Genomic DNA, 16,749 nt, shown 5'->3' with positions numbered 1-16,749 from the left:
AGAGAAATAAAATGACTAAAATATCTTTTTTATTTTACTTATATCTATTATTAATATTTTTCAATGAGTTTTAACAAGTAATTTGATCGGAATGATCAAATAAAAATTGAATGATTAAGATTCTAAATTAATAATTTAAAAAATCGTGGATTGAAATTAATCGTGGTAGGAGCGAAATCCACCCAAAATTAAACTTAAAAGTCTAGTGGATAATACTCTGCAGTTTCTTTCCTTGTTTAATTCTCCTTAGCAGTTAGCAGAGAAGTGAAAATGGCGCTAATTCTCCACCCTTCATCTTCCTCTTGTATCACCAAGAAGAACAAATATCATCCTCAACATCTTCATCTTCTTCACAGAGCTAGACCCACACATTTCTCTATCAAATCTCAAGAATCTTCTTCCACAGATGGGGTCTCCTCTTCCACAGCGGGTCCGCAGCCCAAGAACCCTGACTCCGCAGGCATGGGATTCGGGTCCTCAACCTCCACGCAACCCAGTTCTGCCCCAGTGACCTCCAAAAAGAAGAAGCAGAAGGGGAAGGGAGAGAGGGCGTCTGTTATTCGCCGAGCCCCAATTCAGAAACCCGATTTCGCTTCCCAGCAGGACGCTGTTAAGGCCGAGGAGGTCATGAGAAATGAGAGTGCTTTTCTTCTTGCTTGGTTGGGTCTCGGCGGAATAATTCTTGTAGAGGGCATTGTTCTTGCATCCTCAGGTAAATCATAAATGGATTGTTCTTTAACTTCTCTAAAGTTGTGATTTTTGTGTGGTATTTGATTTCTTTTACTGTGTTCTGCTTGAATTAGTAGTGTTTAATTTTGGCTTAGATGTCGGCTTTTAAACTTTGAGGGGCAATTGGTAAATAGTTATTAGCTGATTGGATTAGTGGATTTGACTAGTTGATAATATTAGCTGATTGTGGAAAGATGTTTGGTAAATTAGCCGTTAGATGATAGCTGATTACATACAAATGACTTTCTCAAAAAACTTAGCAAATTAATCAAGCACTCATATTGATTGTTTAATCAAGTCAAACAGCTAAGTGGTTAAACAAGCCAAAATTGGCTGATAGGCTAACTATTTTACCAAATAGGGACTTCATTGTATGGAAATGATGGAATTCAATGATATTAGGATAACAAATAGCTACTTGCTATGATTTCACATTAACATGTCCATTTTGTATTTGGATTAAAATTTATAAGGAATGATCTTAGATGGGTTAATATTATAGCATGTAATTGTCTTTCCAAGTTACTCAAACTCAATTTAATTCTCCTAGGCTATGTCTGTTGATTTAACTTCTATTGTTGTATTCTCCCATTGTTAGTATAAGGTTGTTATTATTATTATTATTATTATTATTATTATTATTATTATTATTATTATTATTATTACTTTGTATAGTTATATCTTGTGGCTTAGATAGATTGACTTAGTATATCTATTTACTAGGATTAGTTAGAGTTGGATATATTTTGTAATCCTGATGTTACGTATCAATTAACGAAAGCCTTTTCCAATCTGGTATTAGACTGGGTTTTCGATCTCTCTCAAACCTCCACCGCAATTTTTTTCCCCCTCCCTTCCCGCACTCACAATCGACCATGTCTTCACACGGTTCCGATCGCACAGCGTTCGACGGTGCGGCTCCGGCAGCTGGTGGTTCCCTCGCCGGTGCTCACCATTACGTCACCGTGAAGCTGACGTTGAAGAATTACCTCTTCTGGCGCATGCAGATCGTCTCCTTCCTCCGTGGCCAGGAGCTCCTCGGTTTCGTGGATGGAAGTCTTCTGTGTCCACTGGAGATGATCGCCGGCACTCCGGCCAACGATGACGCCTCTGAACGGTCATTTGGCAGAGACAGTGTACATGAAACAACCACCAGGGTATGAGGATCCATCAACACCAGGGCATGTTTGTCATCTACAGCGGTCTTTATATGGTCTCAAACAGGCTCCCCGGGCCTGGTTTAAGCGTCTTCACGATTTTTTGTTGTCAGCAGGTTTTAAGTCGTCAAAGACGGATGTGTCCTTGTTCTACTATACTTCAGGCATCGCTCGTGTATATCTACTTGTCTATGTCGATGATATAATTATGATGGGCAACGACGGTACACTAGTAGACACTATTCTCCAGCGGCTTGCATCTACCTTCAAGATTCGTGATCTAGGCTCACCGGGTTTTTTCTTGGGTATCGAGACCGTGTCCTCTGCTAGTGGCATGTTTTTGTCCCAGCGACGCTATATGACTGATCTATTGGGTCGTTCGGGCATGGCCGACTGCAAACCTTTTACTACACCAGCAGCCGTCACAAAAGCAACTGTACCTTCCGCTCAGCTCTTTGATAATCCTACTCAGTACCAGCGTATTGTAGGGGCCTTGCAGTACTTAACCATTACGAGACCGGATTTGGCCTATGCAGTCAACCGTCTTTGCCAGTTTATGCACTCACCCATTGATGAACATTGGGGTTTAGTGAAACGAGTTATGCGTTATGTCAAGGGTACTCTGAGTTATGGGCTACGCATCTCCCCGTCTACGTCTTCTGATATCCAGACTCTGACTGGTCTGGTTGTCCAGTAGATAGGAAAAGCACGAGTGGGTTTGCAGTCTACTTAGGTGACAATTTAATCTCCTGGCTCTCGAAGAAACAGCGCACTGTGGCTAGGTCCTCCACTGAGGCTGAATACAAGGCCTTAGCTGATGTTTCCGCTGAGGTTACTTGGGTCGTTTCGTTACTCCAAGAGCTTGGGCTACACTCTGGGAAGCCTGCAACGTTGTGGTGTGACAATCTAGGGGCTACATATTTATGTGCCAATCCGGTTTTCCATGCACGCACCAAACATGTGGAAATAGACTATCACTTTGTTCGTGACAAGGTGGCATCGGGTGACTTCCTCGTCAACTATGTTTCTACGACAGATCAGCTTGCAGATATCTTCACAAAACCGTTGCCTGCACCACGGTTTTCTGCTATGCGTGACAAGCTCAATGTTGTCGCCCTCCAACCTTGTGCTTGAGGGGGTGTGTTAGTATAAGGTTGTTATTATTATTATTATTATTACTTTGTATAGTTATATCTTGTGGCTTAGATAGATTGACTTAGTATATCTATTTACTAGGATTAGTTAGAGTTGGATATATTGTGTAATCCTGATGTTACGTATCAATTAACGAAAGCCTTTTCCAATCCCCATCTTTCCATTTTATTCGTTTCAGACATTTGATAATAAGGGCTTAACAGAAATGTTACCCTGGGTTATTGTCTTAGATTAATATAGTCAGTGCCACTCAGCTTAGTCGCCAAAAGTTGAAGGCTCAGTGCTTTGTCTTTGTTTAGAATTTCATTGATGCATCATTTTACGTTTTCTTGTTGGTTTCTAGTTTTCTTTTACGTGTGAAGCAGCCAAATTCTTTGTGATTATCATAACTTTTAGTGTACTAATGAATGACAGCATGGTAGGAGCCTAATTAAGAAAGCTAATTTGTGTTCTATTATCACTGTTGATCGGAGCTGAAACTCCTCATATTATTAATTTAAAAGCATTTCTTATGCTTTGTAACCGAATGGCAAATTGATAAGAAATTGATGGTTAACCTGTTGAAATATAAATAGTTGGCATAAACTACAACAATCAGATTTTTCAAATAGAAATTTGTGTTCTTGGTTCGTGATACCCAGATTCAATGCACACACAAATAATCCTCATACACCCTCAATTTATTTTAATCATGAATTCAACTCTATATGCACTAAACAATGTTTAATGTTAAGAAAGTAGCAAATTCACATTTATTTGAGTTAGAAATTGCTTTAGAATGGTTCCTTTGCATCCAAATATAGGCTCTTTGATAATCTTAACCTTTTTCTTTAGCCTACCATATAGGCTCATGTATGGCATCACTTTTGCAATTCAAGGATGATGTAAATGCAATGAAGTTTTATTCTCTAGCTTTCATTGTGTTTTTTGTTGCAATACTTGTAGTTTTGTTTGGGGTAACCCCGCCAAGATGGCAAGGGATCCACACTTGTAACCACAAGGTCACGAATTCGAATCTTTGCCCCCATGGTTTGAGCGGGTCAGCTATGGATAACCTAGGCTGGTTTACTTCCTTGTGGTCCTTTGCTGGCTAGCCTCACAAGGCGGGGTTTACCTACACCCAAAAGGGTTGTGGGGTTTCCCTCGTCATCTTTAAAAAAAAAAAAAAAAGATGAAGTTGTTAGAAACTAAGATTGGGCCAAGGTCACTCAACTGGGAAATTCTATGGAATTTTATTTCACAAAATAGAAAATGAATGATATGGCAGAATAGGCCTATTCTGCGAACCAAACACCACATTAGTATTTACATCCATGTTTTCTTAATTCTTAGTAATAAACACCATAGTTTTTTAACATTGAAGAACAAGAAAGTTTATATTACAATTATGGTTTATGAAGAGAGAATTAAAAATAAGTAACTAACCATCATGCCACCTTTGCAGATTATCAATCATTTAAAAACAAAGGACTTTGCAATTTAGGGAAATTCTATACTCCTATATTTAGGATAGCTCTAGGAAGACCACAATTTGCTTTCTTGTGCACTTCTCGTGCATGCATATGCCAATTTCATACTTGATACTTTAGTGTATTTTCAAGCAGATCTGAGCCTACTGGTTCAACAACACTGAATATGTTGCATCGATTTTATGTTTATGAAATAATGGTATGAAGAAATGTCGTTCAGAATTGATACATGAGAACTGTAAACCTTTAGAATTGAGCCATTGACTCATTTTGTTAACTATAAATAATGGCGTTTTGTCATTGTGTTTGCAGGGTTTCTACCAGAACAATGGGATAACTTCTTCGTGAAGTATCTTTACCCGTCTTTCACTCCTACTGTGGGTTTGTTTGTAGCCGGAACAGTTGCATATGGTGTGTTGAAGTACCTGGAGAACGAGAAATTCAGGAATGAAAAGTGATCCTTCTCTAATTTTAGCTGCGATTCCATGTAGTTTGATCTGGCTCGACTCGAAGTGCAATTACAAGATGGGAAGATAATCGTTTGTTTTTTTTATCCACAATGTCGAAGAGCCTGAAGCTAAGGTTAATGGAGGTAAAACTTTTTGTACATTTGTATTTAAGTGGCTCGATGTTTAGTTCTTGGTATACTTGAGGAATCCCAACTTGAATGCATTTGAGGGAAAATATGGCATATTGAATGGTTTGCTATCAACTTTTCCTGCAATGGTGTTCCACCTTAACTCACCCTTAGTTAATTACTGACAACCATAAATTGTGTAGCAAGAAAGATGAACTACCTCTTTACTATGATGATAAGGCTATCATTCCTTGAACTACCTCTTTACTATGATGATAAGGCTATCATTCCTTGACCTACCTTTTCTTCTCCAAAAGGTTGAATCTCCAACCCCAAAGATCCCACACCCCGGCCGGATAGAGTATTTGGGAGGATGTAAATCAGGGTGACTCAATGGCTTAGCAGACATATCAGAGCCAAATGTCAGTGCGCACAAGGAATCTGCCCACTTTGAGCATAATCCCCACACTACACAAGGAATCTACCCACTTTGAACATAATCCCCACACTGCCGCTGCCTATGTTCGAACCTTGACCTACCTCTTGCTTATAGGAATAGTTGTCATTCATTATGGTCTAACTGTTTTTTTTTTTTTTAATAATTATACGGCATCTGGTATTCTCACCATTATGAGACTAGTCTGAATTTGGTTCAAATCGTGCTGGCAGAGTTTAACTTTTACTCGGGCTTAGAGCTTTTTAACATGGTCCACTATTCACTCTCTAAACATTATGATTGCATTAGCAGTTTGCTTATCAACTACTCTAAACTGTTAGGTTTTAACTATCTTTTCATTATCAACAAATGATTTATGGACTATGGTAAATTATTTTATAAAAAAATAAAAATAAAAAAATAGTGTAGTTACTATATGGAATTGAAAAGGTATTCATTATTATTCTTTAATAGGGTGTACACAATTTGAGTAGTGATGAGAATCCAATACTGGGTGTCTTAACTGCTTCAACCTCCATTGCATTTGATTTACATCCACCCAGCAACCATGAGGGCACTGGCTGCTGTGGTACGGTGCATCACATCAAATTCATCATCCTGTACCATTACTATACGGTTTTAAACGTTTTTGAAGTAGCGTTACGGGTTCATGAACCAATGGTTAACCGGAATTTTTAATTAAAATAAATTCAAGGATTCCCAAATCAACTACTCAAGTGATAAGTCTGAAATTCTCAAAAAAAAAAAAAAAAAGTTATAAGTCTGAATACTCAAAAGCTGACATTTTTTTTTTTTAGAATAAGATTCAAATTGACCACTGAACATAACCTGAAAATGCAATTAGGCCACTGAATGAAAAAAAAATGCAATTAAGTCACTGAATACTCTAAATGTATGCAATTTCACCTGATAGCAGGTTACCTACTTACGTGATAGCTGAGTTAGCATTTTTAATAATAAATTTAAAATTATAAATTAAAAAAAAAAAAAAAAAAAAAAAAAACGCATGGTGGCTGCCGGCCACCCCGTTCCCCCACCCCCACTCTTCCTTCGTCTCCGCCGGAGACGAAGGAGGGGGGAAGGGGGTGACCGGCAGCCACCCAGTCTTTTTATTATATTTATTTATTTATTTATTTTTAAATTTATTATTAAAATTTATTATTAAATTTATTAAAAATATCAACTTAGCTGTCACGTAAGCAGATAATCTGCTACCCGGTGAAATTGCATACATTTAGAGTGTCCAGTGGTCTAATTATACGTTTTATAGTGTTCAGTGACCTAATTGCACTTTTTTCATTCAGTGGCCTAATTACATTAGTAGCCAATTTGAACCTTATTCCTTCTTCTTCTTTTTTTTAATAAATAAAAGGCTTTTAGTTAACGCCTCTCGCATGGCGCCTGACGCGGGATTCCTGCGTGGAATTAGCCTTATATTTCTGACAGAAAAAACTTCATTTGTAAGAAAAAAAACCCTTAACATCCCATCTCCACATCTATAAAAAATCATCCTTTAGTTTTTTTTTTTGGAAAGAAAGCATATTCAATTAACTGGAATCCGAAATAAGAACATCAGAAAGGAAAGGCGGAAGCGAACAAAGCCAGGCCCTACAATCAGCGTTGAGTACAGCTTCCCGAGTAACCAAGTGGGCAGCCGTATTCGCGGATTGTTTAACAAAAGAAAAGCTAATATTTCTAAACATATTAGCTATTACACGAATATCCTTTAGTTTTTTGTTTTTAAAAAAAATTACCAAAAATCTATTGATATGGATGCTCTAAGGAAGCTTGGTTTTTGTCAGCTATGTGGGCCCCACCAAGAATACAACAATTAAAGAAATCCTCGTGTGAGGCACCAATCTCGCGCCCGACCACTGCACGTGCCCAGTCGGGCGCGTGAATCCTTATTTTTTTTAACAAAAAAATTGTTTTTTTTCCATGCCTCTCATTTTTTCTTTCCTAATTACACCTGCAAAAACTCTTTAAAAACTATAACTGGCACATTTGCACATGGCAAACAAGCTAAGTAATTTTTGCCTGACCACGATATGACCCTGTTGTATTTTTGCCCGAACGACGACCTCGCGGAGTGTGTTCATAGCGATTGTATTGGGGCTCCTTATGCCTAAGGAGACTGAGTTTTGCTTTTGTCCCCCCGGGACTTCGCCCTTCCTTCTTTATAAAAACTACAAGCTAAGTAATTTTGTATTATATTATCACATTTAGTCGTAATCTTTTTTTATTTTTATTTTTTTATAATCCTTAACTTTCATTTGTTTGTCATAATTACTTATTCATTTAAATTTTTACTCCGTATCATTTAACTCTTTACTAAAAATGGTTAACGTGTAATTTCATCATTTAGTCATCTTGCCCAACATGTAATTTCTTTCTCTTGCGTAAAATCTTTTAATTGAATAATGAAATTATATGTTAGTCATCTATACTAATGATGAAATTTAAACGGATGACTATTTGTACCAAACAAATGACAGTCAATGATGTAATGAGACAAAATTAAAAAGGACTAAATGTAGTAATGTCACATTAATCGAAGACTAAATTGATCATTAAAAAAAAAAAAAGGTTTCAAAAGACTTAAAAATCTTATGCAAGTTGTATGATAAAAACCAATTGGCTAGTGGAAGCAGCTGAGTCTACTACAACCCAATACTTATGCTATGGACCGGGTCCATCTTGCAAAGTGAATCTGGATCCAAAAATACACAATTTATATATTGAATGTTCACAATTTACATACTAAATGTTCAGCATGTAAATTGTGAATATTTAGTATATAAAATTGTGAACATTCAGTATGTAAATTGTGAACATTTAGTATACAAAATTGTGAACATTTAATATGTAAACTGTGAACATTCAGTATATAAATTATGTATATTTTGACCTAGGTCCGCCTTGCAAGGTGGACCTAGGTCCACAAAATAATTGGTAATTTGCTTTATTCTTATCTCCAAAAAAGGTTGAATCCTCAACCCCAAGAGTCCCACACCTCGGCTCGACAAATTAAAGTATTTGGGAGTATCTAAATCACGGTGGCTCAATGACTCAACAGCCAAGATCAAATGCTAGTACGCACAAGGGATCTGTTTACTTTGGGCATAATCCTCTTCTCTCAAATACCGCCTACTGAACCGTTGAACTAATCCCGTGCGGGCAATTGGCCGACCTATGAGACCTTACGCACAAAAGGTGAATTCCCTCACCCCCTAAGCCCCCACTACACACTCCAACTAAAAAACTCAACAAGATAGTAGAGGGATAAATCACGGTGACTTAGCAACCCATTATGTTAGAGGATCAGTGTTTCGCAGTTGTCAGGTGTATCCTTAGTTATATAATTTATCACCTATGAATTGAACCAATTGAACTGCCTATGTGAACACCAACCTAGGAAACCTGAGAAAGCATACACAAGATCATATGTCAATTTGGAGGCAGAAGATACAATTAGCTGTTAAATAAAAAGCCCTTTCACCTTCTCAAACAAATCCTTATATATCCAAAATAATTTGTATGAGTTGAAGTTATATACTCCGTACTATCTAGTATCTACCCTCAAATAATTTGAACAAAGTATATCAAACTTGATTATGGAGCAAATGCAACACATCAAACTTCAGAACCTATCATGCATGTCACGCCAAAGTATTTCCGAAGAACATTAAAAAGGAAAAAAAACAATAAAGATCAAATAGGCTATCCAATTAAACTACACACCAAATTGTAAATCTGCAATTATGTCACTTAACTCAAAAAAAAAAAAAATTATAATTGGATTCTTCAACAACATAAATTCATGCAATTTAACCTAAAATGACTTGTTTACCTATTAATATGCAATTAGTCATAATTTAATTCAAATCATGTTAGTAGAGTTTAACTTTTACTCAGGCTTAGAGCTTTTTAACATGGTCCACTATTCACACTCTATACATTGTGGTTGCATTAGCAGTTTGCTTATCAATTATTCTAAATTGTTCGGTTTTAACTGTCTTTTCATTATCAATAAATGATTTATGGACTATAGTAAATTATTTTATAAATAAAATAAAATAAAATAAAATAGTGTAGTTACTATATGGAATTGAAAAGGTATTCATTATTCTTTAATAAGGCGTACACAATTTCAGTAATGATGAGAATCCAATACTGGGTGTCTTAACTACTTTAACCTCCATTGCATTTGATATACATCCACCCAGGTACGGTGCATCACATCAAATTCATCATGCTGCGGTTCAGTTCGGTTTACGGTTCAAAATCGGTGGTTATTGGCAACAACCATATCCTGTACCATTACTATACGGTTTTAAACGTTTTTGAAGTAACGTAAAAACCTCCTAAAATCCTATCTCCACATCTATAAAAAATCATCCTTTAGTTTTTTTGTTCTAAAAAAAATCACCAAAAATCCACTGATAACGAGGCTCTAAGGAAGCTTGATTTTTGTCAGTTGTGTGGGCCCCACCAAGAATGCAACAATTAAAGAAAGCCTCGTGTGAGGCACCAATCTCGCAAATTATATCATGCACCGCGGTGCATGATCGATCATGCACCGCGCATCAAAACGACGTCGTTTTGTTTAATGAAAAGAAATAGAATTTTCGAAAGAAATAACTCTGTTCTTCAGTTTCATTTTGTATATACTGCAGTTTCAGTTCAACACAACTACATTTTCATTTCGATATAACTACAGTTTCATTCAATATTTATACACTCAAATATGTGAAAATGTTTTTTAATTTTATTTTATATACACTATAGTTTCATTAAAACACAACTACATGATCATTTTAATATAATTACAAATTCATTGTACAATATACACTCAAATATGTGAAATGTTATTCAGTTTCATTTTATATATATTGTAGTTCCATTTCACCACAACTACAGTATCATTTTGATATAACTGCAGTTTCATTTGACAATATAAAAATAATACGTGAGACAGTGTCGGTTTAGACACACTGTAGTGTCACTCCGTTATAACTGCAGAAACGGCGTCGTTTTAACGTGCCGGTGCATAATCGATTATGCACTGCGGTGCACGATATAACGACTGCACCAATCTCGCGCCCGACTGGGCGCATAAATCCTTATTTTTTAAAAAATTGTTTTTTTTTTTAAATTTTTTTTTCCCCTTCCCTCTCATTTTCTCTTTCCTAGTCACACCTGCAAAAACTCCTTAAAAACTACAACTGGCACATTTGCACATGGCTAACAAGCTAAGTAATTTTTGCATGACCCCGAGTTGACCCTGTTGTATTTTTGCTCGAACGCCGACCTCGCGGAGTGTGTCCATAGGGATTGTATCAGGGCTCCTTATGCTCGAGGAGACTGATTTTTGTTTTTGTCTCGCAGAACTTCGTCCTTCATTCTTTGTAAAAAAAAAAAAAAAAAAAAAAAAAAAAAAAAAAAAAAAAAAAAAAAAGCTAAGTAATTTTGTATTTTATTATCACATTTAGTCATAATCTTTTATTTATTTATTTATTTTTATAATCCTTAACTTTCATTTGTTTGTCATAATTACTTATTCATTTAAATTTTTACTAAGTATCATTTAACTTTTTACTAAAAATGGTTAACCTGTAATTTCATCATTTAGTCATCTTGCCCAACATGTAATTTTTCTTTATTGCGTAAAATCTTTTAATTGAATAATGAAATTATATGTTAGTCATCTATATTAATGATGAAATGTAAATGAATGACTATTTGTGACAAATAAATGACACTCAATGAGGCAATAAGATAAAATTAAAAGAAGACAAAATATAATAACGTCACATTAATCGAGGACTAAATTAATCATTAAAAAAAGGTTTTAAAAGACTTAAAAATCTTATGCAAGTTGTATGATAAAAACCAATTGGTTAGTGGAAGCAGCCGAGCCTACTACAATCCAATAGTTATGCCATGGACTCAGGTTCATCTTGCAATGTAGATCTGAATTCAAAATATACAATTTATAGATTGAATGTTCACAATTTACATACAGAATGTTCAGTATGTAAATTGTGAACATTTAGTATATAAAATTGTGAACATTCAATATATAAATTGTGAATATTCAGTATGTAAATTGTGAACATTTAGTATATAAAATTGTGAACATTTAGTATGTAAATTGTGAACATTCAGTATATAAATTGTGTATTTTTGACCCGGATCTGCCTTGCAAGGTGGATCCAAGTCCACATAATAATTGGTATTTTGTTTTATTCTTATCTCCCAAAAATGTTGAATCCCCAACTCCAAGGGTCCCACACCCAGACCCGACAAATTAAAGTATTTGGGAGTATGTAAATCACGGTGACTCAATGGCCCAGCAGACAAGATCAAATACCGGTGCACACAAAGGATCTGCCTACTTTTGGCATAATTATCTCCTCTCAAATACTACATACTGAACCGTTGAGCTAAGCCCGTACGGACAATTGGCCGACCTATGAAACCTTGCGCACAAAATGTGAAATTCCCTCACCCATAAGGCCCCCACACTCCAACTAGAAAATGCAACAAGATATTAGAGGGATAAATCACGGTGACTTAGTGACCTATTATGTTGAAAAATTAGTGTTTCGCTGTTGCCAGACTTCAATTTTGTATCCTTATAATTTATCACCTATGAACTAACTGACTTACCTATGCGAGCACCCTAAGGAAACCTGAGAAAGCATACACAAGATCATATGTCAATATGGAGGCAGAAGATACAATTGAGCTGTTAAATAAAACGCCCTTTCACCTTCTCAAACAAATCCTTATATATCCAAAACAATTTGCATGAGTTGAAGTTATATACTATATAGTATCTACCCTCAAATAATTTGAACAAAGTATATCAAACTTGATTATGGAGCAAATGCAACAGATCGAACTTCAGAACCCATCATGCATGTCACGTCAAAGTATTTCCGAAGAACATTAAAAAAAAAAAAAAAAAAAAAAAAAAAAAAAAAAAGACTATTCAATTAAACTTCACACTAAACTGTAATTATGCCACTAAATTCAAAATAAAATTATAATTGGATCCCTCAACAATCATGCAATTTAACCTAAAATGACTTGTTTACCTTCTCTCAAAAGGTTGAATCCCCAATCCTAAGGGCTCCCAAACTCTCCGACAAAGCATTGTGGGAAGATGTAAATCACGGTGACTCAATGGTTAAGGGCCCCCAAACTCTCCGACAAAGCATTGTGGGAAGATGTAAATCACGGTGACTCAATGGTTCAGCAGACAGGGCCAAATGCCGGTCCGGTGCACTCGTTGCACACAAGGTATCTGCCCAGCCCCCGTGCGGGTAAAATGGTTCAGCAGACAGGGCCAAATACCTGTACACACAAGGTATCTGTCCACTTTGGACATAATTCCCACACTGCCGCCGCTGAGGTTCGAACCTTGGTTTCTTCTCCCAAATACTGCCAACTAAACCATTGAGTTAAGCCCATGCGGGTAATGACTTGTTTACTTGTTAATATGCTGATGTGTTAGTTTATTTATTTAAAAATAATTTTTAAAATTTTATTTAAATAATTTTTAAAATTTTATTTAAATAATTTTTTAAAAAAATAATTATTTTAAAATTAAAATTAAAATTAAAAAAAATAGCCTCTATTGCTTGCCGGAGACGAAGGGGATCCTTCATCTCCCTCACCCTTCATCTCCGGCCAGCCAACCAACCATGGAGATGAAGGTTCCCCCCCTTCATCTCCGATCCCTTTGTCTCTGGCCAGCTAGCCATGGAGACGAATGATCCCCTTCGTCTCCGGCCAGTCATGGAGATGAAGGACCGGCCATGGAGACGAAGGCGTCCCCTTCATCTCCGACCAGGTTGTTTTTTTTTTTTTTTAATGTCAAAATAATTATTTTATTTAAAATTATTAAAATCAAATTTAAAAATTTATTTTTAAATACAGTAACAGAAACGTCAGTATATTAATAGGTAAACAATTCATTTTAAGTTAAATTGTATGAATTTGTATTGTTCATTGATTTAATTATAGTTTTTTTTTTTTTTTTTAGTTCAGGTGTCTAATTGCAGTTTGGTCACTTTGGTGTGTAGTTGAATGACATATTTAACACTTATTCCAAGGAAAAGTTTGATATACTTTATTTAATAATATTCTGCATGAATCATTGGAAAATAATTGTCAAAAATATATTTATTAATATTCTACTTAATCATATATAATAGAGTATAACTTAAGTAGAGTCGTCTATGTTGTGATAAGTAATTGAAATTTATGTTGGGTACACTAAAATTATTACGACATTATTTGTTATAGAATCATATCCTATCCAAAGTCAATGATCTTGTGGTCTGATGACACCAAGTTAAGTGGAGAAAGTAGATATAAACAGATAATGTATTGTAACAGAGTCAATAATACTAAAAAAAATGCTATCCGAACAACGTACCTATCCATAATTCATGATAAATTTTATATACATCATTCAACCACATGAAACCAAATAAAGATCACATCTAACAATCAAATACTTTCTTCAAAGATAATTTAATCTTCGAAATGATGTATGTATTTACATCCATTTAGTAAAATATGTCAAGAAAAAAATTATTAGTAAACAAATTTTTTAAACAGAAATATAATAGAAAACAAAAAATTAAAAATTATAAAATATAAAATAGAGAACAATTTCCTGAAGTAGTAGACCCTTAATTTTATGTATAGTAGACTCTTCTAACTTTTTTTTTGGCAGTATATCCTCTAAAGCATAACTATCCATAAATCTTAAGTGAGTTTAAACATCAACTATTATGATTCTTACTAGGGCAAATTATTATGGGAAAAATACTATATATGTATTTTCATTTTCTACTCAACTTTTATTCTTACATACAAAATCTTGATGTAGATACTTGTATTGGGACTCACATGAAAAAAGTAACATATCAGTGTCCGCCACATCATGAAGTAAAATTTAGGAAGCATGATTTGGGAGTGTATGGAGTAGAACTCATTATTCTGTGGACTTGAGTTACTTTGCAATGTGAAACCGGGTGCAAAGATACACAATTTACTTAAATTTTTAAAAACTTCATATTTAACTTCGGTAGAGAATTGACTATGAGACTAAATACGGTAATAACGGTACAAATATATAACGAATGACTTATTTTGGTTGAATTGAAATTCGATGATTAATTATGATATTTAATTAAAGGATAAGATATTAACTCCATAAGATAGTAATGAATGAGTGGTATAAAAATGAGAAATTTAACCAGGGATAACTACCTTAACTAATTTTCCAATAACACATTTAACCGAAAACCAACAAATTCAAAAAAGAATGTGAATAGCCACCGAAATCCCAAAAATGCCCATAGGAGATGAGCAAAACATCAATTCACTGGTCTAGTGCATTAGGGCCAGTGCAGTAATTTAGCACATGGTTCCATAGCCACTGCACCAAGAACCTCCTTCTAACCCCGTTCACGTTATACGTCGCGCCGTCTTTGCCGGCCAACATTTGGCCGGTGTACGACCCCCCGCCGCCGGTGCCGTATATCCCTTCACAGAGGTCGGCGATTTCCACCGGAAAAACCGGGTCCTGCCCGGCGTACCACGCGTTCACCAACGGGTTGGTGGAGAGCTCCGCGATCTCGTGCCCGATCACGCTTATCATCCCGTCCACCCCAACGTCGCCGTTGGGGGGTTTCACGGCCGTCAAGCCCGGAATGTAATCGGGAACGGCGAACGGGTAGGCGCAGGTGCCCGGGCAGAGCTTGCCGGAGTTTCCGACCCACGCGTACGGGAGCGTGTACCCCACGATCGACGGGAACGTGAAGTAATGGAAGCCGCAGACATTGTTGCAGAAATCCTGGACGTAGACGTCGTCTGACGTCAGCAGCAGGTAAACCCCGCCCTTCGGGTTGACGGGTACGGGCCGGGTCGGGGCAGTCACGGCGGATTTAATCACGGACTGAACGCTCAATCGAGTCAGGGATTTCCCGTGAGAGCAAAACCTATCGTTCTTCTCGGCGCCGAGCCGGACAATCCGAGAAACATGGCCGCCGGTCTGATCCGTGTAGAGCCGGGCGGTTTTCCACCACGCGGCGACTGACGGCGGCGGCGCCGCGGCGGAGATGGAGCTAATGAAGTCGCGGATAATCCGCTTCTGAGCGCTCCCCCAGCGGCCGTACCAGATGGGGTAAACGGTGATGTTGGAGGTGAGAACGGGGCCCATGTGGTACTTGAGATGGATGAGGTCAGAGGAGCCCTCGTACTTCTTTGAGCCGCCCAATATCAAATCGGTGGCGTTGGGGTTTTGGTTTTGCCATGGCCGCCACCCTATTGCCGGCGACGAGCCAATGAGGAGGAGGAGGAGGAAGGTAAAAAGCGCGCGGCACCGCAGACGCATTTTTCCGGGAATGCCTAGCTAGCTAATTCGGAGCAGAGCTACTAAGCTAGTAATCTAGTATGAGAGTTAAGAGTAGGGTGAATAAGATTTTGTGTAATATTGTAATGTATATATGCTGAAGGAAAACACTATTTGTATTTTCTTATACCAAAAAAAAAAATCAATTTATTAATTTTTTATCACACCTCTGTTACCCTTCTAAATAGATGGTCACATGATGCTCACACGAGCTTTGCTCAATATTTCGGTAGACAGTATTTAAAAGAAGAGATCAATGTTTAAACTTCGGTAGCGTTAGTGTGGGAATACCCAAAGTGGACAGATCTCTTATGCGCAGCGCACCAGCATTCATCTTCCTAAATGTTCTTTTGGGTATAAAGAATGAGGAAATGATAAATATACTCCATAGAGTATAACTCCCACATATATACAAATTTTACTGACTAAAGAAAACTGTATAGATAAAAACAATGTACAATATTTCATTTTGTTTTTTAAATCAATCAAAGCATAACACCATAACTTGGAATAGAGAATGAGAATAGATATAATATTACTCTAAGTAGAAACTAATTCAAATTCAATTGGGATTATATAATCGTAAAGATTTAGTTTTACTCGAAAAAATTTGACTCAATATTCTTTAATATGTCACACTCTACACTAAAGTAAGGTGGAAGAAAATATAAAATTTGAATAGAAAATGGTAATGGAGGACAGATGATTCTTAAAAGAGTAAGGTGGGGAAATGGGGCCTACGTATGATGTGGCGGCGATGGTCTTCTGTT

The 16,749-nt window shown here is 36.5% G+C and overlaps 2 protein-coding genes and 1 long non-coding RNA gene across 3 annotated transcripts; 1 reads left to right on the top strand and 2 right to left on the bottom strand.

Moving 5' to 3' along the window:
* The first annotated feature begins 206 nt into the window (after positions 1–206).
* Positions 207–5,234, top strand: LOC109151356 (protein LOW PSII ACCUMULATION 2, chloroplastic). The gene is made up of 2 exons (XM_019299332.1): positions 207–712; positions 4,823–5,234. Exons 1-2 carry the CDS (start codon positions 271–273, stop codon positions 4,966–4,968), a joined length of 588 nt encoding a protein of 195 aa, XP_019154877.1. The 5' UTR covers positions 207–270; the 3' UTR covers positions 4,969–5,234.
* On the bottom strand, positions 3,872–10,398 carry LOC109151357. Its single transcript, XR_002049290.1, has 3 exons — positions 10,388–10,398; positions 5,573–5,575; positions 3,872–4,191 (listed from the first exon to the last, which is right to left on the bottom strand). It is a non-coding gene; the product is annotated as an uncharacterized LOC109151357 (long non-coding RNA).
* A 4,372-nt stretch (positions 10,399–14,770) lies between these two features.
* LOC109151234 (protein EXORDIUM-like 3) lies at positions 14,771–16,028 on the bottom strand. Its single transcript, XM_019299155.1, has one exon. It carries the CDS (start codon positions 15,959–15,961, stop codon positions 14,948–14,950), a length of 1,014 nt encoding a protein of 337 aa, XP_019154700.1. The 5' UTR covers positions 15,962–16,028; the 3' UTR covers positions 14,771–14,947.
* Positions 16,029–16,749: the final 721 nt, after the last annotated feature.

Source organism: Ipomoea nil, unplaced genomic scaffold (genome assembly GCF_001879475.1).
Source record: "Ipomoea nil cultivar Tokyo-kokei standard unplaced genomic scaffold, Asagao_1.1 scaffold2283, whole genome shotgun sequence".
Classification (NCBI taxonomy): domain Eukaryota; kingdom Viridiplantae; phylum Streptophyta; class Magnoliopsida; order Solanales; family Convolvulaceae; genus Ipomoea; species Ipomoea nil.
Note: the sequence above shows the minus strand (reverse complement) of the source record. Positions and strands in the feature narration are given on the sequence as shown.